Genomic DNA, 27665 nt, shown 5'->3' with positions numbered 1-27665 from the left:
CACCTCAACGCGGCCTCCGCATACAACAACATCACGAGCACCTGGCACAAGCACAGGTACTCTTCTCTCCCATCCATCTTTCTGCTGGCTGTGCTAGGCGCTCAGCTCGTGCCCTCCCACTTGGCTGCCCATCCTCAGCTGGGCGTGAGCATGCCGGGGACGTAGGCGTGCCCCGTGCAACACTGGGGAAAGTCGGACCCCATCCTCACTCTGCCAACTCTGCTTTCCCTTCTGCACCATCTCCAGCTGCCCCAAGCGACTGCCGTTTCGCCTGCACATTTGACAACGACTTCTGCGAGTGGGTCCAGGCAGATTACAACAGCATTGACTGGATAAGGAACAAGGGTCCGACTCCCACACAAGACACCGGCCCCTCCTCTGACCACACGACGGGAGGTAGGAGCAGCACTTAGGCCGCAGCAGTCGTTCAGGCAGCGGGCTGTCCCTAGGAAGGTGGCAACAAACCTCTTCTAACAGCAGCTACAGCCCACAGCTTTCCTGGCCTTGATGCAGAGCCGTTGGCGGCAGTCTCCCCCAGAGCCAGGGCCTTCCTTTTTGCCTGCCTTGAACTGCAGCAGGGGTGCTCCCAGGAGTGTGCTGCGGTTGTCCGTGGCTGCTTTGCCCAGATCTGACAGGCGTGTGACAGTGTGGCTCACGCTCTCTTTCAGACGGCTACTACATCTACCTGCAAGGGAGCAATGCCTTGCCCGGCTTTTCGGCTCATCTGCTCAGTCCGGTGTGCAGTTCAGAAGGGCCGCACTGCTTCCGCTTCTGGTACCACATGTATGGAGCGGCTGAGCAAATGGCCCTGCGGGTGTACGTGACTAAGGGCGAAGACCTTGCACTGCTCTGGAGCGCTGCTGGGAACCACGGGGACCAGTGGAACTTGGGAGAGATCACGGTGCACAGCACTGGAAACTTACAGGTAAGGGCACAGGCTCTCAGTGCCATCGGAGGTGACCGGTGCCTTCCAGAGGCACTTGACACACACAGCTGGACCTAACGCTGGGAACCATCCCTTCCCTTAGATTGTCCTGGAGGGAGAATGGGGTGAAGATGCCCGGAGCGACGTAGCATTGGATGATCTGTCCATTGAGAAGGGAACCTGTGCAGGTACAAGGCTTGGCTTGCGGAAGGGAAGCTTGAGAGATGCCACTGACTTAGGCGGCAGGCTGCGCTAGAGGCAGGAGCACAGGCTGCCTTTGCAGCACCCTGTAAGCCAGTGGTGCAGCCTGTGCCCAAGCAGGCTTTCCTCTGGGAGACTGGGGTGCTGCCGCTGCTTGCAGTCACTGTTTAGTTCAGGTATGACAAGGGGCACGCCAAGACATTGAGCATAGTTACTGAAGTGCCTAATCTGCTTTTGTCAAACCAACTATGCTGGTGGGAGAGCCCTTGAGGGGCAGGGCTCTTTCTGGGATGACACCCTGCCAATCCCTGCCCTGGGCCTCTCTGGTCATGGCACTGGGGTCTTTGGGAAGGGTGGGCCAGCTGCCTGGAACAGAACTCCCACGCTGGCACAGATCTCCTCTAGCTCTCTCTTGTGCTAGGTCCATCGACACCAAAACCCACGGTCACCTTGCCAGGCACTACAACGCAGCCTCCACGCACATCATCACCACCGAGACCCACGCCGAGCTCAGGTACTCTCCTGCTCCATCTCCATCTTCCACTGCTTGTAGAAACTGTTTATTTTGCTCCCTCAAAGGCCCATGATTATGGGATGGAGTGTTATGAAGGGGCTTCTGTAGTGAAGGGGCTGTGTGACTCGTTCCATCTTCCAGCAATGCTGGTGGCAGAGCGTTTGAGTGCTGGTGCTGTTTGTTGAGCAGGAACTGTGTGTTGCCTGCACTGGGCTACTCTGCTCACGGTGTCGGGGTCTTTGGGAAGGGTGGGCCAGCTGCCTGGAACAGAACTCCCACGCTGGCACAGATCTCCTCTAGCTCTCTCTTGTGCTAGGTCCATCGACACCAAAACCCACGGTCACCTTGCCAGGCACTACAACGCAGCCTCCACACACGTCATCACCACCGAGACCCACGCCGAGCTCAGGTACTCTTCTGCTCCATCTCCATCTTCCACTGCTTGTAGGAACTGTTTATTTTGTTCCCTCAAAGCCCATGACTGTGGCATGGAATGTAGTGTAGGGGTTTCTGTAGTGGAGGACTGTGTGCCTTGTTCAATCTTCTAGCAATGCTGGTGGGAGAGCTTTTGAGTACTGTTGTTATTGCTGAGCAGGAACTGTGTGATGCCTGCACTGAGCCTCTATGGACATGGCACTGGGGTCTTTGGGAAGGGTGGGCCAGCTGCCTGGAACAGAACTCCCACGCTGGCACAGGTCTCCTCTAGCTCTCTCTTGTGCTAGGTCCATCAACACCAAAACCCACAGTCACCTTGCCAGGCACTACAACGCAGCCTCCACGCACATCGTCACCACCGAGACCCACGCCGAGCTCAGGTACTCTCCTGCTCCATCTCCAGATTCCACTGCTTGTAGAAACCGTTTGTGTTGCTCCCTCAAAGGTCCATGATCATGGGATGGACTGTTATGAAGGGGCTTCTGTAGCAAAGGGCTATTTACATCCTTCCATCTTCCAACAGTGCTGGTGGGAGAGCGCTTGAGTACTGGTGTTTTTTATGAGCAGGAACTGTGTGATCCCTGCCCTGGGCCTCTCTGCTCACGGTGTTGGGGTCTTTGGGAAGGGTGGGCCAGCTGCCTGGAACAGAACTCCCACGCTGGCACAGATCTCCTCTAGCTCTCTCTTGTGCTAGGTCCATCGACACCAAAACCCACGGTCACCTTGCCAGGCACTACAACACAGCCTCCACGCACATCATCACCACCGAGACCCACGCCGAGCTCAGGTACTCTCCTGCTCTATCTCCATCTTCCACTGCTTGTAGAAACTGTTTATTTTGCTCCCTCAAAGGCCCATGATGATGGGGTGGAGTGTTATGAAGGGGCTTCTGTAGTGAAGGGGCTGTGTGCCTTGTTCAGTCTTCTGGCAATGTTGGTGGGAGATCTCTTGAGTGCTGTTGTTATTGCTGAGCAGGAACCGTGTGATCCCTGCCCTCGGCCTCTCCGGTCACGATGTCGGGGTCTTTGGGAAGGGTGGGCCAGCTGCCTGGAACAGAACTCCCACGCTGGCACAGATCTCCTCTAGCTCTCTCTTGTGCTAGGTTCATCGACACCAAAACCCACGGTCACCTTGCCAGGCACTACAACGCAGCCTCCACACACATCGTCACCACCGAGACCCACGCCGAGCTCAGGTACTGTAATTTCCCATCCCCATCTCTCACTGCCTCTTATAACTGTAAGATTTCTTCATCCAGGTCTCACAACCACATGAAAGAGTTTTTATGTTGAAAGGTCAGAGTTTTTCCTTGCTCACTCAATCACCTGATGGGACAGTCCTTCAACGTTGGGACTTCTGTGTAGTGTCCATGTCCTGCCCTGTGTCTCTCTTGCCAAGGTGTTGGGGATTTTAGTAACAGTCCACCAGATGCCTGATATCTCACAGATCCTTTATGTTTATGTCCATAAATATTTAAATCACCTTTTTTTATGGCACGTTTTCATCTGTTATACAGATATTATGATTTGTAGCATTCTTGAACTGAATTTAGCTTCCAAATTTTGAGGTTTGTTTTAGATATAATCCAATGATATGGTCCCGCAAAAGACTGAGTCATGATGGTCATTGTTATTTTCAAACTTAGAAAAAACACTAATATGTCATTTTGTATAAGATTTAACTGACTCCTTCCTCCAGTGTTAAGAACTAAGTCTTATATAAGTCAGCCTTCTAAGTACAGTACAGTTGTTAGCTCACCTAGTCAGATTGAATGTCTTCTGTGTTTTGTTTTATAATTGCTGTGTATGCAGTTCCTGCAGTTTGAATAACTTGTGCATAAGCAATTAAGGTTGACAGGTAGACACAACCATAAGTGTAGCTTTTTTTGTAACACACCATTGAAAAACAGAGAAGAGGTAATGAATTTTTTAATTATTTTTTGTTGTTGATGATAAGCACCATAAATCACCTGCAAGCTCAACTCTGCTAAGATTTGATTGGAAGGTGTTTTTGTTGAAAATGGAAATTTCTTCTTAGCACTAAAATCCTTACCCAGCTCACACACACAAATGCATGCACACTGTGTACCTCCATACTAAGGAGTATGGAGTACTAAGTAACTTTGATTTTATCATTTTTTTTAAGTGTGTAAAGGACATCTTGTGTATGCAGTGTTCAGTAGGACTGCATTCTGTACTCTGTACACAACCAACGCGAGTACAGAATTCCAGACAGCTGGTAGCACAGCCCTCTATTCTAGCTAACCAACCCTGTAATGTTTTTGAGTAAATTCTTCCTATTTAGCGAGAAATAGCCTTTCAGATATGGACACTAAAAACTCACTTTATATAATTATGTCTTAATAAAAAAAGTTTATTTTAATATCAAAGATTTTTGCTTATATTTCTTCCTTGACTTCTAGCATAGATTTCTGATACACAAGAGTGCAGATTCTTTTATGGATACAAAACCAGAAAGCCTGGTTGGGCTTTGGAATGTCTTTGACTGATACCATCACTGTTACATCTGAGCAGCAATTACAAAGTAAAACAAACAAAGTGGGAACAAAGCAACTGCAGAAGTCTGATAGGATTCAGAGGGAATGTCTTTCTTTTTTCCAGGGCGTGCTTCCTGCAGTGCCTCTGGGGATCCACATTACAATACTTTTGACCACCGAGTTCATCATTTCATGGGAAATTGCACTTACACCCTCTCCAAAATATGCAATGTCTCTGAGAGGCTTCCATACTTTGATGTGTCCACAACAAATGAGCACAGAGGAGCCAACACCAAAGTCTCTTATGTGAAGTCAGTGCAAGTAGAAGTCTATGGCAACCAGATCTCTTTGCTGAAAAATAAGAAAGTGAATGTAAGAAAATACTTGTTTAAAATACATATATAATACTTTAAACTGTCATGCACTTAATGAAATATTTTCTCTGTATAGTTTATAGCAAACTTTCTCATTTTATTAGTTAAATATATCTCTTAGTGGGATGTCCAACAAATTTGCTCAGCTGAAGTGTTATTTAATTATTTCCAGTTCCCTTGTGCACAAGATCCTATCTTTCACTAATCTGTTCTAGCTGCTGGTAGTTGTAGGAGTCCCACCAGCCGTACACTAACTTTTACAACCTTCTGTACAGGTGAATGGCAGCAGAATGAACCTGCCTGTATTTATTGAAAAGAAGATCACTATTCAAAGCAGTGGTGGATATGTTCTTTTGGAAACTGACTTTGGACTGTGGGTGAGATATGATGGAAATCACTATGCAGAAGTGTCTGTGCCCTCTGATTACAGTGGTCTGCTCTGTGGCCTCTGTGGTAAGTCACAGGCTTAGTCACTTTTTCAGTGAGTTGCTGAGGCTGGTGATTATTTCTACTCTTTTTCTTAGCATGTCATACTTACTTTACACACAAGTCCTTGACAAATGGACTAGAATTTACAGCAGTGAAGAAAACTTGCTAGAATTTTTCAGTTTCTAAAAAGTGCTACTTATAAAATTCTTGGTAACATGCTATCCATTTGGAATGTTATGAAGTATAACTACAAATAACATTTTTAGCCAAATCAAAACTCTCACTTCAGTTCTGCAGTTTAAATTTAGGAAGAATAATGATTTGCATGCATTTGCTCAAAAATTCTACAAATATATTTTTCTATTATTTACATTCTGATGTATTTTTCTTTTGTTGGGTGTGAGGAATGCTATACCACTTCATGTTGTGAATCATAAAATCTTGAGGCTGTTTCCACAGCAGAGAGAAAGCTTCAGAATAGCTAACTGTTAGCATCCTCAAGTTTTCCTGCTGCTGTTTTCCTGCGCTGTTTTAGGAGGTATTTATACAACCTGAATGATCATGTTTCTATGATCAAAGGAAAAAAAAAAAAAAAAAAAAGAAAAAAAACAGAAGAAAAAGAAAGAAAACAAGAATTGGACTGCTAAAGCTTATTTTTACCTACTTTTTATTCCGGCTAAGGTAGACAGTGTCTACATTAAAACAAAGCAATGGCAAGGATCCAATATGGATAATCCTGAGTTGACAGGCTTGATGAATAAGAAACAAAATTCATACTTTATTTCCAAAATTCAAATACCACAAATATTCAGTGCTATATATGATACAAAACATAGAGGCCTTTTAGAGTCCTGTGAGAAATGCCAGACACAAAGGACACATTCTACTGTGTTGTAAGAAATTCTGTTGCGACAGGATAGCAAAATCAGCCAGCCACAGGTGACTTATGTAGTTAATGAGAGTAGGAGCTTGCTGGAATTAGTAGTGACCAGTAATTTTCCATCAGCAATATTGCTAATGCCTGAACCTGAGCAGGCTTAGTTAGAACAACATTTTGAAATCCAAGTGATTATATGAAATACACTTCAGCATGGAAATGTGGCTGTTACAAGAGTAGCTTGTCTTTTGAGTTTCTGATTATTCTTTCACTTGGATCATCTGAAATTTCCTAGTTCAGTTACCTCTCCATGGGTTTTTCACACCTCCAATTCAGGAAATCTACTTTAGAATATAATGGTGCAAACACCACCATATGATTTTTTAGGCCAGAATTCTACAGGTAGGATCCAAGGAAATGAGTTGGACTAAGCAGTTCTTTCTTGTATGCAAAGTGATCTACTTATGTGAGAACTTACAGACTTCTTGTTTCTAGTCCGCAAGTCTCTGAACGGCAGCTCTTGTCAGCGGTCAAAGTCTAAAACGATTGAGCTATTCTTATTTTTCCCAGCACACATTGATGTTGCATATACACTGTCCCTTGTTCATTATAGTCTATTTTACAACCTGAAACCTAGGTTTGCTCTACAGGTGTGAACTTCACATGTCCCCTAAATCTTTTTTTAACCTCACAGGTAATTATAATGGCAATCCAAATGATGACAACATAAAGCCCAACGGTGACATTGCAAGTGGTTCCACTGACCTTGGACAAAGCTGGCTTGTGCCTGAGAATAACACCATGTATGTATATTCATTTAATCACATGGCATTTCCTAATCAAACATCCATCCACTCACTGGCTTTGTCATCCAGTACCATTTTACATCTTCCAACTGCCCATTAGAAGTAGGGGGCTGCCCCTTTACATGAAACGGGGAATGAGAAGAGGGCTTGCGTCCTTTAAGTCTTGTTTTCCAAAGCAGGAACTGTCTGCTGAGTGTGAGGACAGATGGGACTTCAGTCTAGTTCTCTGATTGGAAACCATAAGACATTAGTTCACATAGCTCTTTTTTCAGTTAAGAATAAGCCTTTGAATAGCCCAGAAGGCATCAAATAGGGAATCCATTCAGTGATAGAGCTGACATCAGCTTTTCAGAGAAGCTGGATAAAGTCTCGTGACTGTAATAAAACACACCCTGTTGTGCAGAGTTGTCATGTGTCAATCTTCCACTGCAAATCTGACAGTAAAACAATTGAACACACATTTGATTTTACTTGCTTTCCCCAGATGCACCAGTGGGACAGAAGAGCAATGTGATCCTGTGCTGGAGAGTGAAGCAAAGAAGAACACAGCATGTGGCATGATCACAGACCCAACAGGTAGTATGTGAGCTGTGTGATGGAACACTTTATAGCTTGTGTTGTCTCCTCTCTATAGTCTGTTGTTCTGAGCTCCCATTGGAAGCGTACAAAGCCTCCAGCGTGAATGGCCAACATAAAACTCATAGGTGTTCACCCAAGATAAGTCAACCGTTCAGACAGTGCCAATGCGTCCATGAAGGTTGTCTGAGGATGTGTGTGGGAGCCACAGCTGCTCTTTGTTTTATAGTGACTTGCGCTCTGTTTGCTAAAAGAAATAGTTCAGAGGGCACTGTCACTGCATACATTACAGATACTTTATCTGAAATTCTATACACATTTTCGGCATTGGACAGCCCCTGCAGCTGTCTAGAATTAGTGGCTTGCCTAGCCAGCAGTTCTTCATTTACGTAACCTATGTTGTATCAGCCATGCAAAAAGAAGAAAGCCTGATCCAGAGGGCCAAGTCTCATTGTGCGTGCTCCATTTCAAGTGTTGGTTTAACTTACAGAACAAGGTTAGCCTGGAGCATTCACAGCACATTTGCCATGACAGAAAATAGATAGTGGTGGTGATATTATTATTCCCAACTTTTTTTCCACCCTTCTTTATATCTTTCTTGGTTCAGGAATCTTCAAGGATTGTCACACCAAAGTGCCTCCAGAGAATTTCTTTGAAAGCTGTGTTTATGACATGTGTTTCACTGGTGGACAGGCAACATCCTTATGCTATGGACTGCAGGCCTATGCTGAGTCATGTACCAATGCTGGGATATGCATAGAATGGAGGAATGCTACTCTTTGCCGTGAGTGTTATGACTTATAAATATCTGTTCTGGATTTAAACTTCAAAAGTATGCACATTCTCCTCTACTTTTTTGATGCATGTTATTTCATTTTGGGTGATGTTTTGCGTATAGTCTATCTCATGTCTTGAGCCTGATTCAGTTTCGGTACCATTGCAGTATTTGTATAGAACATTAATTTTCCAGAACATTTGGATACATGCAGGTCTAATCCTTAAAGTTTTAATAATTAACTATTAGTTTCTTGGAAAAGTTTGGTTACATTCAACTGTATCTTACGTAAGCTTCTGCACTGGGGAAATAACTGTTGCTTTGCCCCACTGAAAATCTGCCATCCTCAATGTAAGCAGAGCTGGTAATCCTCCATACACAAATGCTTATAGATGGCTTTTGGTTAAAAAACTATCAATAAGAGACCTTGAGAAGCAGCTATTTCTAGCAAGTTTGCAAGTATTTCTCTGTAAAGCAAAGAAATCAAGTATTCTCACTTATCTCCTGATTAATTCTCTTCAGAATGACTTAATGGGAAATTTTGTATAATGAACTCGTATTGCTTAGATAAAGTTTTCCAGGGATTCCATTGGTGCTTTTATGCAGTACTGGGCAGTTTTCTGCTTGCCAGACATCTTCTAAAGGACCTTTATATCCACAAAGTACACACTTGTAATGATAAAAAGAAATCCTCTAAAGGTCAACCACACTGAAATAATCCATAATTCTCTATGTTTTTTCATCTTTTACACTAATTTCGATTGTACCTATTACCACTGTATTACCTTCAGCAGATTGGCATCTTTTTTTTTTTCTTTTTTCTTCTTTTTTCTGTGATCAACAATTAGGTCTTCATTGAAACTAAACCATAAAAAACCATTGAGAGATTCTAGCAGCTGCTCAGTTTGGAAAAAGAATTACTGTGACTTTCAAATGGCTTTAAAGCATGTAGTAAGTCAGCCCTGGGAGAGCAGAGAACAGAGAACTCATATATAAAAAGACAACAGAGCAAGAAACAAACTTCTAACCCTCAAAATCAGATTAAAGCTATGGACATCCAGACTTCATAGTCTGAGGCCATAGTCCAGGACCTAAATATCTATGGCTTGATTATAGTTATAGAGAAGACTCAATCACATTAAGAGGATTGACTCTCAAGTCCTCCCTCCATCAGTAATTCAAACAAAACCTCAGTTAAGAACCTGACAAGGGGCAGGCACTCTGGTACATGACCGGAGGTGTTGGCTGTAATTGACTGGCAGAACTAAGAGATCCTGCTGTAGGGACAGAAGTAAATGCAAGTCATATGTAGTGATGTGTCACAGAATCTAGCCAGAAACAGTTTTTAGGGTTTTTTAGATGACAGAATGGACAAATGTTTCAGGATTTCTGTAAAATGTAATGTTTTCCATGGAGATCATGCTTTGAGTGATAGAAGCCCAGTTCTACCATGAGGAAGAGGGGTGTGACAGTATAACATATTTTTCTCAAGGGGTCTCTGTAAAAAAGAGTGTGTTTTTCAGTTCTATTTTTAAGTATATGGCAAGTGTTCAAATAGTAACTACAGTAATGGGGCCGTATCAGCTGGCACGTGAAAAGATTCTTCTATTTTCTTAATGGAGTGACTTTGTCTTTAAACCTGCAGAATAAAGTTTACTGAAGCAAGCACAATTAGTCCTGTATGACCACATCAGACCTACTCTCAAAGGGAGCCTGCAGGGTTTGACTTCCTTTGTGAGGTGAAGTGCAGGGTGGTCCACCTGTCTTACCCACCCATCTCACACAGCGAGAAAATCCTTTGTCTGCAGCACTCCCCAGTGTCAGACTTTCTAACAGCAACTTTGTATATTCTCAGGAGCACAGCGAAAGCATCAAGAAAACTTCTATCTTGATTTTGCCATTTTGAGTGATCTTATTTTTTCTTTTTCTCTCTAGCAATGCCCTGTCCTGGAGGCAGCATCTACAAGAGCTGTGGTACTAGGTGTCCCTCTACCTGTTTGAACATATCAGCAGTTGATTCCTGTAGTTCCTTACCAGTAGAAGGTTGCTTCTGTAAGGAAGGCTATGTTTTGAGTGGAGACAAATGTGTGCCAGAAAGCAGCTGTGGTTGTGTTGATGAAAAAAAGCACTATCACCAGGCAAGTTACCTCAGACATTTAAAGAAAAAGAAAAAAACATACCTGAAAGAAGTCTACAAAGGTTTATATGGTGTACCATGAGAGAACAAAATGTTAATAACAGTAACACAATTATTTATACGATTAATAATAACAAAATAGACTCAATTTGCCAACCTTCTTGATCCATAAGCTGTACCTAAATTATTAATAAACAATTACCTAAATGATCATATATTATTCATGTTCAAATAGTAATGGTTTGATTGTCCCTTATGGTATTACCTTCCAATTTATCTTACAGTATGTACTTTTATACTCTTTTTTTCTGCTCAGCTGGATGAAAGCTGGTTCACCAGTTATCCCTGCAATGAACGCTGCACCTGCAAGGCTAATAACACCATTGTGTGCACATCCTGGCAGTGTGGAGTCCGAGAGGAATGCAGTATTCAGGATGGTGTGCTGGGCTGTCATTCTAATGGTAAGTGCTTTTGAAAATGGTTCTTAATGTCAGCTCCATAATTAGATCCTTCTTCTCCTAGCTTTATTATAAATCTGTTTTCATATGTGATGGCAACGAAGTCCCAACTTAGCCTGTGCTAAGATATGAAAAGACACGACGATCTGTCTTGCAAGCACGGATCCTCTTCTGTTGTAGTGGATATCAGCAAAAACTGATGCTGTCCAAAACCTCACAAGGTCACTTGGGTTCTTTTTGTCCTGATAATACCAATTCAAGTCCCGCATCATCCGTGCTGCAAGCTCTAAATTTGGGAATAATTGAGAACTGCATTTCTGAGAGTTTGGGTAATGGCAAGTGCATTAAGTATCAATGTATATAGAAGCAAATTTATTTAGTTTTGTATTTACACCTATATTTATACATATAATTATGTATTTTTATATAGCTAAGTAGAAAAGCTCTGTATTACTCTCAATACATGTATATTTATACATATATATTATATTTTTATATATATAAATATGTATATTTATACATATAATTATGTATTTTTATATAGCTAAGTAGAAAAGCTCTGTATTACTCTCAACTACTGAAAATCATAGCTACAACAACATATAGAAAAGTATAAAGAGCTTCATTTGCTGCCAAGTTACTAGTTTGTGCACAATTTGCAAATTATTTTTAGGAGACACTTTCTGAAAAATTCTTATTTCCAAATAAATGTCATTGGCATGAATCTGAGATACCTCTGTTAAAGGTTTCTCACATAATTATGATCAGGATTAGGTTGCTGCATTAATGCAAACATCATTGGTCAGCTGAGTCCATGGTGAAATCCAGTCCAAGGTTCTTAGATCATTCTTTCACCTTCAGGCCAAGCGACGTGTCAAGTGGCAGGAGATCCCCATTATTTCACTTTTGATGGAATGATGTACACTTTTGTGGGTACCTGCACCTACAGCTTGGTTAAGGTTGTCAACACAAACAGTGTCATTCCTATAACCATCCTTGGCAAGAATGAAGACAGAGGACTAAGAGGAGCCACATACCTGAAGGAAGTCTACATAGATGTATATGGTGTACGAATCACCCTCCAGAAAAGCCAAGGAATCCTGGTAGGTGGTCGTGCTCTTTATTCTGACAAGAAATATCTTAAAATTAGCTCACTACAGCAGCTATAGGAGAAAGGATCTTCATGTTTCCTAAGGATTATGTACCTGTATGCTTAATACTTGTAGGCATCTCCATTAACTGGATATCGTAGGGAAATCTCACTAGCTCCCAAGGCTTCTGGTTTGGGTTTACTGTTCTGTTGGGAATATCTTGGAGATGGAACCCTGAGCCTCCAGACTGGAGAACTGTTGCCTGAACTGAAGAATGGGGTTCCCCACTTTAATAGCTGTTGTCAACCCAGTCACCTATAGCTAGCTAACAAGAACAGAGGAAAAGCAAGTCATACTGTATTAGTCTAGAACAGCACAGGGATCCATGGCAGCATTGGAGGCAGGGAATCCACGCTATGGGTACGTAAGTGCTTACTCACTACCAGGGATCTTTCCAGATCCCTGTTAAAGGCACAGGCTCTAAGTCCTTCCCAGCTCTCCTCAGCTAAAAGGCTGATTCCTGCAACCCATAGCTGGAATATGCAATGCTGGAAGTGTAAAAGAGCTAAAACTCTCATAGAGAAATCCTCAGCGCTGCACAGAATATAGATTGTGAGCAGAAAAGCTTTCATGGGAGAATGTCCGTACTGACAAATGACATGTCTACCCAGCTGAACAATGAGAGAGTCTACACTCCAGTGGAGAACCGGTTGCGAGGCATGTCCATTGGAAACATTGGCAGATTTATAGTAGTGGAAACTGACTTTGGCGTGATAGTGAAATATGATGGCAATCACCATCTGGAAATCACCCTCCCGCAGTCTTATTTCTCAAAGGTAAGATTTAGTATATAAGAATCTGGCACTGTTTCAAAACTGCTGCTTTGTGCATTTACTTTTAATTTCTTTTATTCCCGTGTTTTGCATCTTTCTTTGTAGCTGTATTATAACACGTCATTTTTCTCCTTTCTATTTTTTTTCTCTTCACAACAATTTCCTTGTATTCCGAGGGGGTAGTTAAAGAAAATGACCTGGCTAGGGGAATACATCCAACTTACAGAATTAAATGCCTTGAAGCCTTAGGGTACCACAGGCTTAGTGAAGTTTCTGGTTTATTTCTCTGTGGGTGCCATCAGACACTAGTGTGTGTGTCTGAAATGGCTAGTATGAGATTGGTTGTTGGTGTTGATCTGGTGTCATGGTTTAACCCCAGCCAGCAACTAAGCCCCACACACAGCCACTTGCTGACCACCCACCCCCCCACCCCCCCACCCCCCATCAGTAGAATTAGAGAGAAAATTGGAAGGGTAGAACTGAGAAAACTCATGGGTTGTAAAGCAAGAGCTGTGTGTGCAAGCTGTGCAAAAGAAGGAATTCTTTCACCACTTTCCATCGGCGAGTAGGTGTTCAGCCATGTCCAGGAAAGCAGGGTTCCATCATGTGTAATGGTTACTTGGGAAGACAAACACCATGACTCTGAATATCCCCCCTTCCTCCTCCTTCCCCAAACTTCATATGCTGAGCATGATGACATATGATATGGAATATCCCTTTGTTCAGTCGGGGTCTGCTGTCCCAGTTGTGTCCCCTCCCAAGTTCTTGAGCACCCCCAGCCCATTTGCTGGCAGGGTGGTGTGAGAAGCTAAAAAGGCCCTCACTCTGTGTAAGCGCTGCTCAGCAGTAATGAAAACATCCCCATATTATCAACACTGCTTCCAGCACAAATCTACAACATTACCCCATACTCACTACTATGAAGAAAATTAACTTTTCCCAGCCAAAACCAGCACATTTGGTCACATGACTTCACAGGCAATGAATAAGAAGTTATTGGGGAAGCTGATGTAGAACAGATTGCGCTTAGAATGTGGTTCTTGCTTATTTGCAGGTACATGGCATGTGTGGTAACTTCAATGGTAACCCTGAAGATGATCTTTCCTTGCTCAATGGTACACTTGTCAGTATTACACAGTTTGGAAACAGCTGGAAAGTGGAGGAAGACAGTGAGGAAGGGTAAATGCAACTTCTCATACCTTCCATCTTCCCTCAGGACACAGTCTTCTTTCAATTGTTTTGACTGTTCGCTACTTTGTAACATATAAGTAGTATATATGAGACTTTTGTTGAATCTGAAGCTCAAAAAAAGCCAACACCACAGGAAACCATTACACAGGCCAGAGGGAAACCACAGCCATCCTATTGATCTATATATATACTTGGTGAATTAGGCCTTGGGGCATCCACAGTGTGGACATAGCTTGTTTGTTTTACACTGAAAACACCTGGAGCAGGACAATGGTGTTGGGGAACAATAACGGCCAGCTGCTCCCTAAGGGATGAGGAGCCAAGTGTGGTAACACAGCCAAGGGAACAGTGGCTTCACCAGCCAGCGCCCATCCCGCACTACCTGAGCAAGGCAAGCAGGGCAGGCGCAAGGGTGGAAGCCAGGGTCAGCCAAGAGTCCAGATCACCACACAAGTCTGCAGTGATGAGAGGTCTGAGGTCAAGCGGAGAAGTCAATCCTCTAGACAGGGTCAAGTTCAGTGAGAGTAACGAGGGTCAAACACAGCAGGGTGATTTCCAGGCAGGACTAATGCCTAGTCTTTCACTCATAGAAGACTGTAGTCTCTAGAGTTGTTTGTTTAATACCTTTCAGTAGAAACAAGCCTTTTGGTTTTTTTCAGTCTCTGTCTTATATATGCCTTTGAAACTTAAATGCAGCTGTGTCTGTGCTTTCATGCAGGTGTTTGTCAGACTTAAGAGAAGATTATGGTCCTCCTTGCACTGCTGAGAATAAACCAGTCATTGAAAGCCAGTGCAATGTCCTAAAATCTGACAAATTCAAAGCATGTCATAACCTAGTCAAGCCTGAAGACTTCATACAGATCTGCATCTATGACATGTGCCAGTATGATGGCATGAAGTCTGCTCTCTGTGACATAGTTCAAGTCTATGTGGACACCTGCAGGAATCACGGAATCACCATTAAATGGAGGAACAGCACATTCTGTCGTAAGTGCACAAGCAAATGAAAAAATGAAACTTGAATGACTGATAGCATGAAAAAAAAAAATAGCAGTATTAGGTAAACAAGTTATGTCAAAGAAAATTAAACCCAAATTGTCACAAAATGTAATTTTAGTATTATGATTTTATGACTCCATTGTTGCACTGAACTGCATTCAGGTTGAGCTAAACCCAGGGATATCTCAGGATTAGGCAAGTTATGGGTAGTAATGTGAAGTTACAATGGCTTTAGTAGCCAAATGAGTGACATGAGATATTGCAATAAGCCTTAAAATGGAGAAACAGTATAACCAGAAGACTAAACCAAAGCGAGATGCTGTGTTCAGACACAGGGCTCAATGCCACTGTCTGCGTTTTGAATGAAAACTGGCATTTTGGCCAGCTGCTTATAAAGGGCCATGTTCTCAGATTAATTTCCAATGTATGTGCCTCATTCCACCTGGTCAACAAAGCTACAAATTATGTAAAAATGAGTAAAGATTACACAGTGGGTTTCTTTTTGTTGTTTTTTCATGATTTAGTATTACATTGAGAATTAATTATTATTAATATAAATAATTGGGAATTAATGATTAATAAGTCCATCAGAAATTCCTAGTTGCCTCCTTGCCATGAGCGGAGGAAAATACTGGACAAACGAACCCTTTGTCCTGCTACCTTGTTTCTTCAGCTGTCCCCTTATGCATCTCTAGTCATTGGAAGAAACAGGGTATAGAGCTAGATGAATCTTCAGTCTGACAATGCTTATCTGTTGCTCTTGCATGTGTTTATGTCTGTGGTTAAACTAGATGCACAACTGTTTTACATCACTGGAGGGTTGAACATCCTAAGGAATTTGCACTAAAGATTCTCTTTCCTAGCAATGCCCAAAGAGGCATTTGCAGCTGAACTGGAATACTGAATCTGAAGGACCTTGCATCAGGTACCACCAGTTCAGGCATACCTGTAATAGAGCAGAACCAGCAGCTCCAGAGAGCATACTCTGGGTTGGGATTTTTTTTTTTTGCTTTTTAAAATAAAATATAAAAAATCAAAACTTGTTAATGATCCAAACCAGCTATTAAAAGGCAATTCTATACTACTGTTTTATAGGCCAAGTTGTAGCTTTCAGGCAGGCACATGTGTTTGCAGTGCCCTTTCTAAATGTATTTAATAACGCTGCTTCTATGCTTTTTGACAACACAGCATTGCCATGTCCAACCCACAACCATTACACAGACTGTGTCTCCACCTGCCCATCAACATGCAATGACATTTTTGCCTCTTCCCTTTGTGAGAAGACAGAAGAATGCACAGAGGGCTGTGAGTGTGATGATAATTACGTGCTTAGTAATGGCAAATGTGTACCTCTGAGCAATTGTGGCTGCAGGGATGATGACAACAATTACTACAGTGTAAGTAGTTTGTGGAGCAAATCTCTGGCTGCAAAACTTGTAGAAAGTTGGTCTTCTGTCCATCTGAATGAGAGAGAGAAATCTTCAGGGTCTACCTCTTAAACACCTTTCATCTGATCAGTAAAAGCTGCAGGCTTAGGTGTTAGGATATGCAGGAGCTTGGTACTTCACACCTGAGGCCATAATTGAGGCATATTTAAAACTGGTCCGTTGATCAGAGTTGTTCAGGCAGCCTGTCCTAGTGCTGTTTTGTGTTCAAATTATTATGTCAAAGACAATCGGATAAATGGACTAGGATCCCCCGCTCCCAGGCTCTTGGTGAGACTACACCTGCACTGAGCAGCCGTGGAATCACCAACTGGACAGGCTGCACCTAGCCAGCCCCTATACCCTTTGCTACTGAACTTTTATTGCATTGCAAAGCTGAGTACCTTGATAACATGTTATTAACACAACTTGTGTCCAGGCTGGGGAGACCTGGATAACTCCACACTGCACCAAAAGATGCCAGTGTCAGAACAACGGTGTCATCAAATGTAAAAGCTTCAGCTGTGATTCTAAAGAAACCTGCGTGATCAAAAATGGAAAACACAAGTGCAATCCAACAGGTATGTGCAGGCAGATCTTCACTTGGTGTTCCAAGAGGGCTGGAGAAGGAGGAAGGATCTGGGTGTCCATTCTTTTTTCCGTGGCACTTATTTTCCACGGTGAAAGAAGACAGCTCTGACAGTGCTGTTGACGACACATTATCGAACAGAAAAAGGCCTCGGTTCTCAGAATAAAAAGTTCCAGTACAAGACAGAGAATTTGCAGAGGGAAGTGGAACAAGAGTTTGAAAATTTACACATATCTAGAAATTTGACAGTTCAGCCTGATTATTTTGAATATTTTTTTATAAAAATAATACTATTTGCATTGCATCTACCAAACCCAAAACTCAGATATATCTGTGAATCCTTTGGTAATGATCCTCTTTTTTCCACGTGCATGCACATTCAGGCAGGAAAGTAATGAAGCTGCTCTTCTTTAGGTTTTGGGAGATGTCGAATCATGGGCGACCCACATTACATCACCTTTGATGGCCTGGTGCACCACTTCCAAGGGAAATACACGTATATTCTGGCTCAGACCACCCGTGACCTACCTGATACTCTGACACAGTTCAGCATTGAAGGCGTGAACTATCCCCTTCATCGAAATCGACACATTACTTACCTGAAAGAGATTGTCATCAATGTTTATAATCACACAGTACAATTCAGGCAGAACAAGCAGCTTGTGGTAAGTTTTTTGCTGACTGCAGAACACAGAGAAAGCTCCTCCCTTGCAGTATAACACCTTTGAGTATTAAATGTCTGTTTCGAAGAATTTAGATATTAAAGCAAACTGTATTATTATAGCAGTGCTATGGGACAACCACAAATGTGATTTTTCAGCTGTGTTGAGTCTTTTTTCTCTATAGCTGTGAAGGATATAAGTCTACTTCAAACAAATAAATGAATAAATAGAGATTTAGGAATAAAACACCAAATATCCCAAAACTTAAGTAAAGACATACAAATTTTTATCAGTGGTAGGAAAAAGTGTGAATTATGCTAGGAAAACTGCATTTCCTTCCCCTTTATTGGTGCATAAGAGTTTACATAGCTCATGTATAAATTTTTAGCTCAACAATAGAATATGTTAGGATGGAATCAAAACATTGTGCCCAGATCACTTTCCTCAATGTATGATTTTGTTAACTTTAGAAAAACAAATCCTGAGGTTTTTACCTGGTTAAATTATCTGATATATTTATCATAAAACCAGAGGAGTATTCATTTGTAGCATTAATGACTAATGAAGCCAGTCCTGAATTTGGCCTATATATTATGTATTTAACTTATTCTTTCCCTGTTAGTTGGATGGTGTGAGGGTGAGACCCCCTGCTCGTCCTCATGAAGGTATTCGTATATACCAGAGGACAACAAGAATTTATCTGGAGACAGACTTTGGCTTATACTTGAGCTTTGATGGCAATCAAAATGCAGGTAAGTGATACTAAGACAACGTGCAGGAATATTTATACACTGTCTCAAAAAATGTTCTTATTCCAAAGGAGGTCTAAACCCAAGGCAAAATTAGAAACTTTCACCATTTGAGCCTATGGCCCTTTGTGATACAAACTTCCAGAAAACTAAAACAAAAAGGGTTTTCCAAGAACCAGAAAACACATAAAACTCATTTCTTTATCTGGATCCACCTGAACTTAGAAGAAATGAGATGTAGAGTCAGAGTGCATCCTTTTACATGTTTCCTGTCAAGGCTATTCCAGATAATCCCATTCTTTAGTGTTTCTCAGCAGGACTCATATCACATATACACAACTCATTATGTAAATTGAACACACATTACCTCCTCTGTTCAAAGCAGTTGAGAGCAAAAGAGCTACTCCTGATTTACAACAGAATATAGCCATGTTATTTCTGAGTGTATGGTGAAAGTGCCAGGCCATTTATACACACGGCTGTCATTCCAAGCCCTAAAATTCCAACTGGGAAAAAAAAAAAAAAAAAGGTCTGTTTTATAGGAATTCCGTTTCTCAACGAGCAAGTGAATTGTAAGTGAAGGGCAAAAAGTGTGCGGTACATTCGGTTTGTTGCAAAGCAGTAAGCAGTATGAGCCCTCAGGTGGTGATGCCATATTACATAATACCTTATTGGCTGCAAGAAACAATTTTTTTCATCATCCATATTGCAGAGCACAGAAACAATCCTGGTAATGTGGGTATGAACATGTGTGTATGTTCAGGGCTGTGTTCAAATCCTATGTGTGAGGCCCGTGTCATGTTACTAACTCCAACCTGAATCATTAAATGTGGTTCTTGGCACTGCTTTCCACCTCTTCCATACACTCAGAAGCAAAGATTTCTGTGTAATGGTGCTTTTTTGTCTTCTGAACTTCCCTAGATATAAAGCTGGCCAACACCTACAGAAACAGAGTGGAAGGCTTGTGTGGTGACTTTGATGGGAGATATAGAAATGACTTCACAAATCCAGATGGTGTTTGGGTGAAGAATGTGAATGTATTTGGTGAGAGCTGGAAAGTTCCTCTAAAAAGAAGAACCTCTCGTCTCAGGTACTTAACTTTCTACTTAATATCCATGGCAAGCACAGCTACTGGGAGTGAATTAAGCCACAGTTAATATCCAGGAATAACTACACTGTCTTATTTCTAGTCTTTCTTCTTCCCTTGGTCTGTGTGTAGGGACCTTTCCTGCTCATCACTAGGGTGAATTATCAGCGCCCTTCCATCTAGCCAAAAGAGGCCTGAACTATCACTGCATTACTCCAGTTCAGTATCCCTCTTTGGAGTCACAGTCATTACAACTGCTAGGGCACAGGGATGAATAAGATCTTTGCCAGACTCATGGTTCCTAGCAAAGATAAATACATCATGTTGTGCTGGATGGGCCAAAGGGAGGGCAAATCCCAGTTCAGTGTCATCCCTCCCTCTGGAATATGAAGGTAGCTTTGAAATCCATCAAGGTGAGTTCACAGTTCCTCCTAGGTGAGGTTTGAAATATCTGATTTCCTTACTTTCATGGCTATCTAGTGTTTTCTGCCAGTACAGAAAATAAGGGTTTCTTTCGATTATAAATGAGCATGATATTTGTGGCCAGGCAAATTCTGTGCTAATTAGTCCATACAGAACATTGAATCAGGTAGGGAAAGAAGTTTCCTTCTTTCATTCCTTCCCAATTTGCTTTGAAAGATCTTTGGAGGTTGCTTAGCCACTAACACAGAACATTTTCAGCAAGTAAATGGAATTGTATTAGCTGTCAGGATATCATTTGACTGCAAAAACTTGTCTGCCAGAATAGGAGAAAGCAGTATGTAGGTAGTGTTGAGCATAAAGGGGCTCCGGAGGCTATGCCTACAAGAGAATTTTGGCACTTCAGGCATGCAGCCAGTTATTCAGCAAAAGCGAGCACATGTCCAATAAATAGTGGCCTATTTCAGCTGCATCATTCTGACTAACATTCAGATTTTATTAAACAGATTGGATGAAGGAGGCATTGGATTAAGCCTGCATCATGTAGAATTTCCAAAGATATAATTACAGATATATCTTTTGATTTAAATATCCATAAATCTCTGAGACAGTAGGAAGTGTTCTACTACATCTTTGATTTGCTTCATCTATCTCCTTCCCATTCAGGATAAATCATGAGAGAGAAATAAGCTTACACCACAAGACAGAAGTACTCTTGTGGTGTTACTTAGAGAGTAGTATCATGGATGTTGGATGTACAGAGAACTGATGGTTTCATCATGACTTCTTTTACAGACGAGATGTCAACTCAAAAGCTGAATCTGAGGAGGAACCAGATCCAGGGCTCTTCCAAGGCTGCAGCGAAAATCAGCTGGGGCAAGAAAACAGCACTTCAAGATGTCAAATCCTGATTGACTTGAATGGTCCTTTCGTGAAGTGTCATTCCACAGTCTCACCTGATTTCTATTTCACGTAAGTGTCTACTGCAGACAGTCGTTCTTCCCACTTGCAAAGTCATTTTTGTGCTTGTTTCTGACAAGAACTTTGCATCTTCAGTTACCAGGGTATTAATAGGAACTAAGGATAGTAAGTGTCTTTGGTGAACTGGGCCCAGTGATTCTGTTATTGATGTATTTAAATCCCCTTATTTAGTTTTACATAATTGTTGTCACGACGGAGGGAAGACACAGTCACTCAATATGAGTGATCAGCAGACTTCATTTATTGTCTCTTACAGTCACCTTTTATGCCTTCTTATAATTAGCTCATACATACTACAAAAGTTAAGCTCGTTATTGGTTAGTTGCCTAAATAACAAGCCCGCCCCTAGTTTCTCTGCTGTAGTTATCTGTTCCCACCTGCAACATTCTTTTCCCACCGCGATCTTCCTGTTATTGTGTAACAAGAACAGCCAAAGACAGTGTATTTTTGCTTTACTTCAGATAAGCTGAGAGCGATGTGCATTTTTGTCCAGCCAGCTGGACTATGCCTATGTGACCCTTTTCAGCTAGCCAGTTATCCACAAATTGTGATGATCTGTCTTTCTATTTGTTTAGAGTTCCACTTTTCTGTTAGCTGTAGAAAGTAGCTTTCTTCTTTTCCTACACAGATAAAACAGCAATGTTAAGCATTATACCTGTAGGCTGGGATTTCCAGTGTGCTTACAGTTCTTGTTCACTTTCAGTGAGAATTTAGTACCTGGGTCTATTAGTTTTCTTTTAATAATTTTAGCTTCATAAAATCTAGCCTTCATGCTATAGCCACAAAGGCTGAAGCTGTCAGTGACGCTCTTGCATCTTCCATGGAGCAGCGCAAAAGAACAGATTAGTGAAGAGTAACTTAACCCAGTATCTTCAAGGATACCCTTTCCTGTGTTTCAAGGCTGCTCTCACCTCCCACATATAAATTCCTACACACCTAATTTTGAGCTGTAATGAAACCTGTTGATTCATCCTCATATTCATCAGTCATCAGTCACAAAATTGTCAAGTAGCTGTCAGTTTTCTTTAGTCATATAGTTGTACCTAACATTTAAAAATTGATAATGCTCAGCTTCAAAGTGTCTCTTAGCTGTGAGAAGAATTTGAAGGTATCTTAAGCCAAATAAACCGGACCACTGGCTTCAATGTATATATCCTGATCTTTATGTAAGCTGCATTTCTACTTTTCTACTCCCTGTAGAATTTGGTTGGGCAGCCTGTTCTACTTTCTTAAGGGTTTCCTGATTTTTCTGAGGTGCTGCATACTTGCAGATCCCATTCATCTCAGATCTCAGTGCCTCTGAAAATCAGGCCATGGATATTCAGATGATAAGCAAAGCTGAGAAGTAGCACTAGCAAACAAACACTGGGTAAAACAGAATGCTGTGTCAATGTTTGAGGCGTATGGACATGGGAAAGGCACCCAGGTATTGAAAGAAGTGTGTAGGCCAGCTATAAGACTTAGCAGCACTAAAAAGTGCTTTATGAGCAAGATGCAGCCACGCTAGCCCAAACAGAAGCAGACAGCAAAGAATAATTTCCTGTGACAAGCAGTCAGGTACCTGTTTATTCCTTGTTCATATATGAATACCTCACGTGTTAGCAGCAGCTGCACAACAAATGACCTGATCTTCCCAGTCATATGCTTGGAGGGGGTTTTTTATTCCTCTGTTTTCCTGTCAGCCAGATACAGGAAAATGGAACTAACTTAGAGTCAGGCAGAAAAGCAGCTGAAAATAAACAATAACAAAGGTATTGGGAATGAACGCTTTCTCATGTTGTACATAGGAGCTGCCTGTTTGATATATGTGTGGGAGGAGATGAGGATGCTATTTTATGTCGCAGTCTGGAGGAATACGTGCTGGCTTGTCAGCAGCAAGGAGTCAATATGGAAGGCTGGAGGCAACAGACAGTTTGTGGTAAGCACAGGAAAAACTAGAAAGTATGGTTCCTGTCTAAAAGACTCTCAAAATCTGAAATTGGAGGCTTTTCCTAAACGCACCACATATCAAAGCTTCTTAGGGAATGATTGTTGATTCATGCTTTAATCACTGTTCACAGTTTAGCATGCACACTTGCTCTTCTGGCCTCTCTTCTCTCTCCTATGCTGACTTCTACATTTAGACCCAGCTTAGAAAGCTACTTAGGAAAGCAGAAATGCCAGCTCCCCTGTCATCAGAAGTTTTGTGAGAGAAAAAAATGTCCCAACTAGGAAAAAAAGTTAAAATTTTGGAGACCATCACAAGCCACAAATTCAGAAGGAAAAACATTTCATTTCAATCTCTTTTTAAATCTACAAAATACATTCATTCTCTTTTTTGCCTGTGAAATTTCAAGATAAAAAAGATTCAGCTGAAAACTTCAAATCCTTCAGACTAAAAGATGTTGAAATAAAACTTATAATAATCTCAACCCTTTTTTTCCCCCTAATATTTTGATTTCAAGTTGGGAGATTCATCAAACCACACTTCCCCTGCATTACCCATGGTTAGGTGACTGTATTCCTGGTGAAACACAGTTCCCAGAGTTGGGAAACAGCTCTGGTACTTGCAGGGATGGCTGCCCTGAATGTGTGAGAAGTTCTCTGAGATCAGTGAGCACCAGGAACGAGAGCACAGCACACAAATAGCTTTGATGATGCACTTCCTGACTTGGAGCGTTTCATTTACAACTTCAGTACTATTATATATGTAGGCACATCTGTGTGTATGTGTGTTCGTCTTACTGCCTCCTACAAAATGGTAATGTCCTCTGGATCTCAAAGGGCATTGTGTAAGCAAGTACTGCACAGCAGCCTGCTGTAACTGGACTCTCCTTATTTTTAAAGGAATATCATGCCCTGCCAACAGCAACTACAGTTCATGCATATCTGCATGCCCTGCATCCTGCAGCGACTTGACCAGCCCCTCTGAGTGCGAATCACCTTGTGTCGAAGGCTGTGAATGTCTCCCTGGCTACGTCCTTAGTGGTTTTGACTGCGTGCCTTACAAACAATGCGGCTGTACATACCTTGACAAATATTATGAGGTACAGTCTCTCTGTGGGTCAGACAGCTCCCACAGCACCAAACAATATTTTATCTTGCTAATCATTTTGACAATCTCCTCATTCTCCTCAGCATGTAATTTTGCATTAGAAACAAAGAGCAATTGTTTAACAAAATTCTAGTCTCTGGAGGAAGGGAAGAGAGAATGGATCACATGGCCTGCATCTGAAACTCTGCCAGAATATTCAAGGCAGGCACTTGGAGAAAGTATATGATTACACTCTGACCTCCATGTTAATTCTTCACCTTTATTATGCTAAATAATAACCTCATAGGCTCTAAAGTTTACAACACACCAATTAGAGAAATTCTGCCAGTCACTGTGGTCCCTCTGTTCTCAGCGAAGAGTGGTATAAGCAGGATAGGTGAGCACCAAGCAAGGCTGGATTCTGGATGAATCCTCCTTTGTTGCTGCAAGATAGAACAGCTTGATAATCCCATAGATTTCTGTTTTAACACTAGAGATTTGGTACAGAAAAGGCCTAAGCCAGTAAAAACAGTTTCATGGGAGGAGAGAGACACATGAACAGGTGGCGCTTGCCAGGAATACCACACACAGTATTTCCACACTGCCTTGGAAGCATGATGTCATGCACCTGCCACTCTTACCTCCAGCAGCAGTTAGACATTGTTGGTTGCATAGGTACCCCACCTGGGGCCAGGATCTCATACCCCAAACTCTTCTTTTGCCTTTTTTCTTGGGCCATCCTTGAGTTTCAAAGAGCTGGATTAGTATACTGCTTACTTTCTTTTTTGTACAAACTAGCGAGGGCAGGGGGGCATATCTGCCCTGTTGTCATTCATCAGGAAGGCACCAGAGAGAATAGCATGGGACCCCAGTGCTCCATCTATGGTTTTTCTGGCTGATTTTGTTTGACATTTTTTAACATTTAACTGCTGTCCTCTAGATTGGAGAAATATTCACCACTGATGACTGCTCTCAGAGATGCCAGTGCACAGAAAGTTCCACTGTCTCCTGCTCTAACATAGTGTGTGGATCTGATGAAATCTGTGGAATTTCAAACTACAGTCGTGGATGCTACAGGAGTGAGTCAACCACTATCATACTGTTTTTGATGCTAAGTCGTCCTGACTTACTGCTTATAGGACATCACCTGGTTGCAGATAGTTGCCACAGTGTACAGAAGAAAAACATACTAGAGATCTTGCTCTAATGTTTCACTGTAGAAACAGCATTTCTTTTGCTTATTCCTGTTGTCAAGTACAAGTAATGCGCCTTAAAACACAGGGGATGTCCTGCATTAGGAGTCAGTGTAACTTAAGCAAGAACAGTTCTCTCAGTCAGATTACCTGAGTCCAAAATGTTTCTCCTCCTTCATGCTAGGTGGACCATGTATGCCAAATCCTTGTAAGAATGACGGAGTTTGCTCTGAAACTACCAACAGCACCTCTTCCCGCTTCTACTGTGAATGTTCAGAACTGTACACAGGACCAAGCTGCGAGACTGAAAAGATAGGTAATAGAACTATTTTGGATTTCACTGTCTGCCTTACACCACTTTCAAAACTGGATGTCATTACAGAGAAGACTGAGCTTGCTCTTCACTTCCATGCTGTAAACTAGTAACCCAGTTGGTGAGAGTCTGTGGTCCAAGGGGTCAGATCCTGTAGCGGAGAGGTGCTAGAAGGCATGACAGCAGGGCTCTGTAGAGCATGCAGGACCTGGGTTTGACAAAATTCATCAGAGAAAACAGTGTAAATCAAGCAGACAGGCAAGGGTTGAGGAAAATAAAAATAAATCTGTTCATGGTACGGTTAGCTTTCACTGACAGGGCTCTTACTTCTTCTCCAGTTGAAGACCCTCCCACAGAGAATCCTGAGGACCATACAATCGCCATTGTCATCGGAGTTGTGGCAGGTGTAGTTGTTCTTGTCGTTCTTATCTCCTCTACAACGTACCTGTACAGGTAAGGCTTTTACCAGCTTTCCCATGTTCAGCAGAGTCAAGACACATACACCCCTTTTAGTACCTGTAAACCTCAAAACTCCCATCAGCCACATACCTGCAGGACCAGAAAGGAAGCACAGCATTCAGAACCTCATTTGAGCAATGTGAGGGAAAAATTAGCTTTTTCTACAGAAATGAACATGTGCTGTTTCCTTTACATGGGGCATATGCATCACTATCACAAAAGCTGGGCTTCTCCAAAATCTGACTTCATTCATGCTCACACCATTGTTTTACCACTCACCATAGATAAGAAGAGCAATTAAAAATGGTTGTTGTTTTGTGGTGGTTTTTTTCCCCATTATACAGAAGGAAGAGAAAGGTGACTATAGCTGTGACATCAAGGGATTCTTCTTCAAAATGGCCCAGGGATGTATTGGATGACAGAGCACATGAGCAAGATTATGGCTGCATTGTGAATACTGCGTTTGATCAAAATGAATCCTCAAATGCATACCTATAGTTAGCAATATTTTTCCAATTAATTTGTATTACTTTCTGCTTTTATATTTCTAATACTGAGAAGAAATATTAATAAATATATAATTGCATTTACTGAAATGTTTGAAATTGTTCATTTAAAATCTCTCAAATTTGCTTTAGACCCAAATTGAAATAAGTCTTTTATCTGAGTCAGGACATGTCTTCAGAGGCTGTTTGAAAAACTGTAGTGGGTTTGCATGGCAAGGTTTTGGTATGGGGGGGGGGCTATAGGGCTGGCTTGTTGGCTTCTGTGAGGAGATGCCAGAAGCTTCCCCCATGTCCAACAGAGCCAATGCCAGCTGGATCAGAGATGGACCCGACACTAGCCAAGGCCAGTTGGCGATGGCGGTAGCACCTCCGTGATAACATATTTAAGAAGAGGTGGGGGGAAATCTACACAAGAAAAACTGCAGTGGAAGAAAGGAGTGAGAATATGTGAGAGCAGCAACACTGCAGACACCCAGGCCAGTGCGGACGGAGGGAAGAAGGTGCTCCAGGCACCAGAGCAGAGATTCCCCTGCAGCCCACGGTGAAGATCATGGTGAGGCAGGCAGTGCCCTCGCAGCCCATGGAGGTTCACGGTGGAGCAGATACCCACCTGCAGTGTGCAAGACACCCCATGACAGATCACTCACAAGGCCCAGGGCACCAGGGCACTGCCTGGGCCTTGTCCAAGCTCTGAGCAAATTTCCAGTACTGTGAGTGAAGCTTTGAGACATGAGGAACACACCACTGAGTTTCTCTGATGCTTTTCCAGTTCTTTGCAGGTTCCTTCCTGATTACTGTGAGGAACAGTGTGGGCTTCCTGTTGTTTCTGCCATTAAGGCTGGTCATTATTCACTTACCCTTTCCGCTTTCCCTTGTATCCATAAACTCACATGTGCTGTTAGCCAGAAAAGTATTTGTAACCTCCATCAACAGCTAGGTAGATAAAAGGGATTTTGTTCTGGCCCATTGAACAACGTGCCAGCTGCCTGCATGTGCACAGCAGAGCTATTTTGGAGAGGATGCACATGGAAAGGGGCTTTCAGCTTCATTACATAATGAAAATGAATCACCCAGAGAGACCTACCCGTGCACAACTGAACTGTCAACCTTATGCTGGAATTTCACCCCGATTATAACAGCATCTTTCCTGT

The 27665-nt window shown here is 42.2% G+C and overlaps 1 protein-coding gene and 1 long non-coding RNA gene across 2 annotated transcripts; both read left to right on the top strand.

Moving 5' to 3' along the window:
• The first annotated feature begins 3088 nt into the window (after positions 1 to 3088).
• Positions 3089 to 7645, top strand: LOC121096925 (zonadhesin-like). Its single transcript, XM_040613564.1, has 5 exons — positions 3089 to 3275; positions 4697 to 4944; positions 5222 to 5399; positions 6947 to 7055; positions 7543 to 7645. The coding sequence occupies exons 1-5, from the start codon at positions 3089 to 3091 to the stop codon at positions 7643 to 7645; spliced, it is 825 nt and encodes a 274-aa protein (XP_040469498.1).
• Positions 7646 to 22653: 15008 nt separating this feature from the next.
• On the top strand, positions 22654 to 26552 carry LOC121097136. The gene is made up of 3 exons (XR_005830793.1): positions 22654 to 22948; positions 23857 to 24056; positions 24984 to 26552. It is a non-coding gene; the product is annotated as an uncharacterized LOC121097136 (long non-coding RNA).
• The last annotated feature ends 1113 nt before the right edge of the window (positions 26553 to 27665 follow it).

This window comes from Falco naumanni, chromosome 13 (assembly GCF_017639655.2).
Source record: "Falco naumanni isolate bFalNau1 chromosome 13, bFalNau1.pat, whole genome shotgun sequence".
In the NCBI taxonomy this organism is placed as follows: Eukaryota; Metazoa; Chordata; class Aves; order Falconiformes; family Falconidae; genus Falco; species Falco naumanni.
Note: the sequence above shows the minus strand (reverse complement) of the source record. Positions and strands in the feature narration are given on the sequence as shown.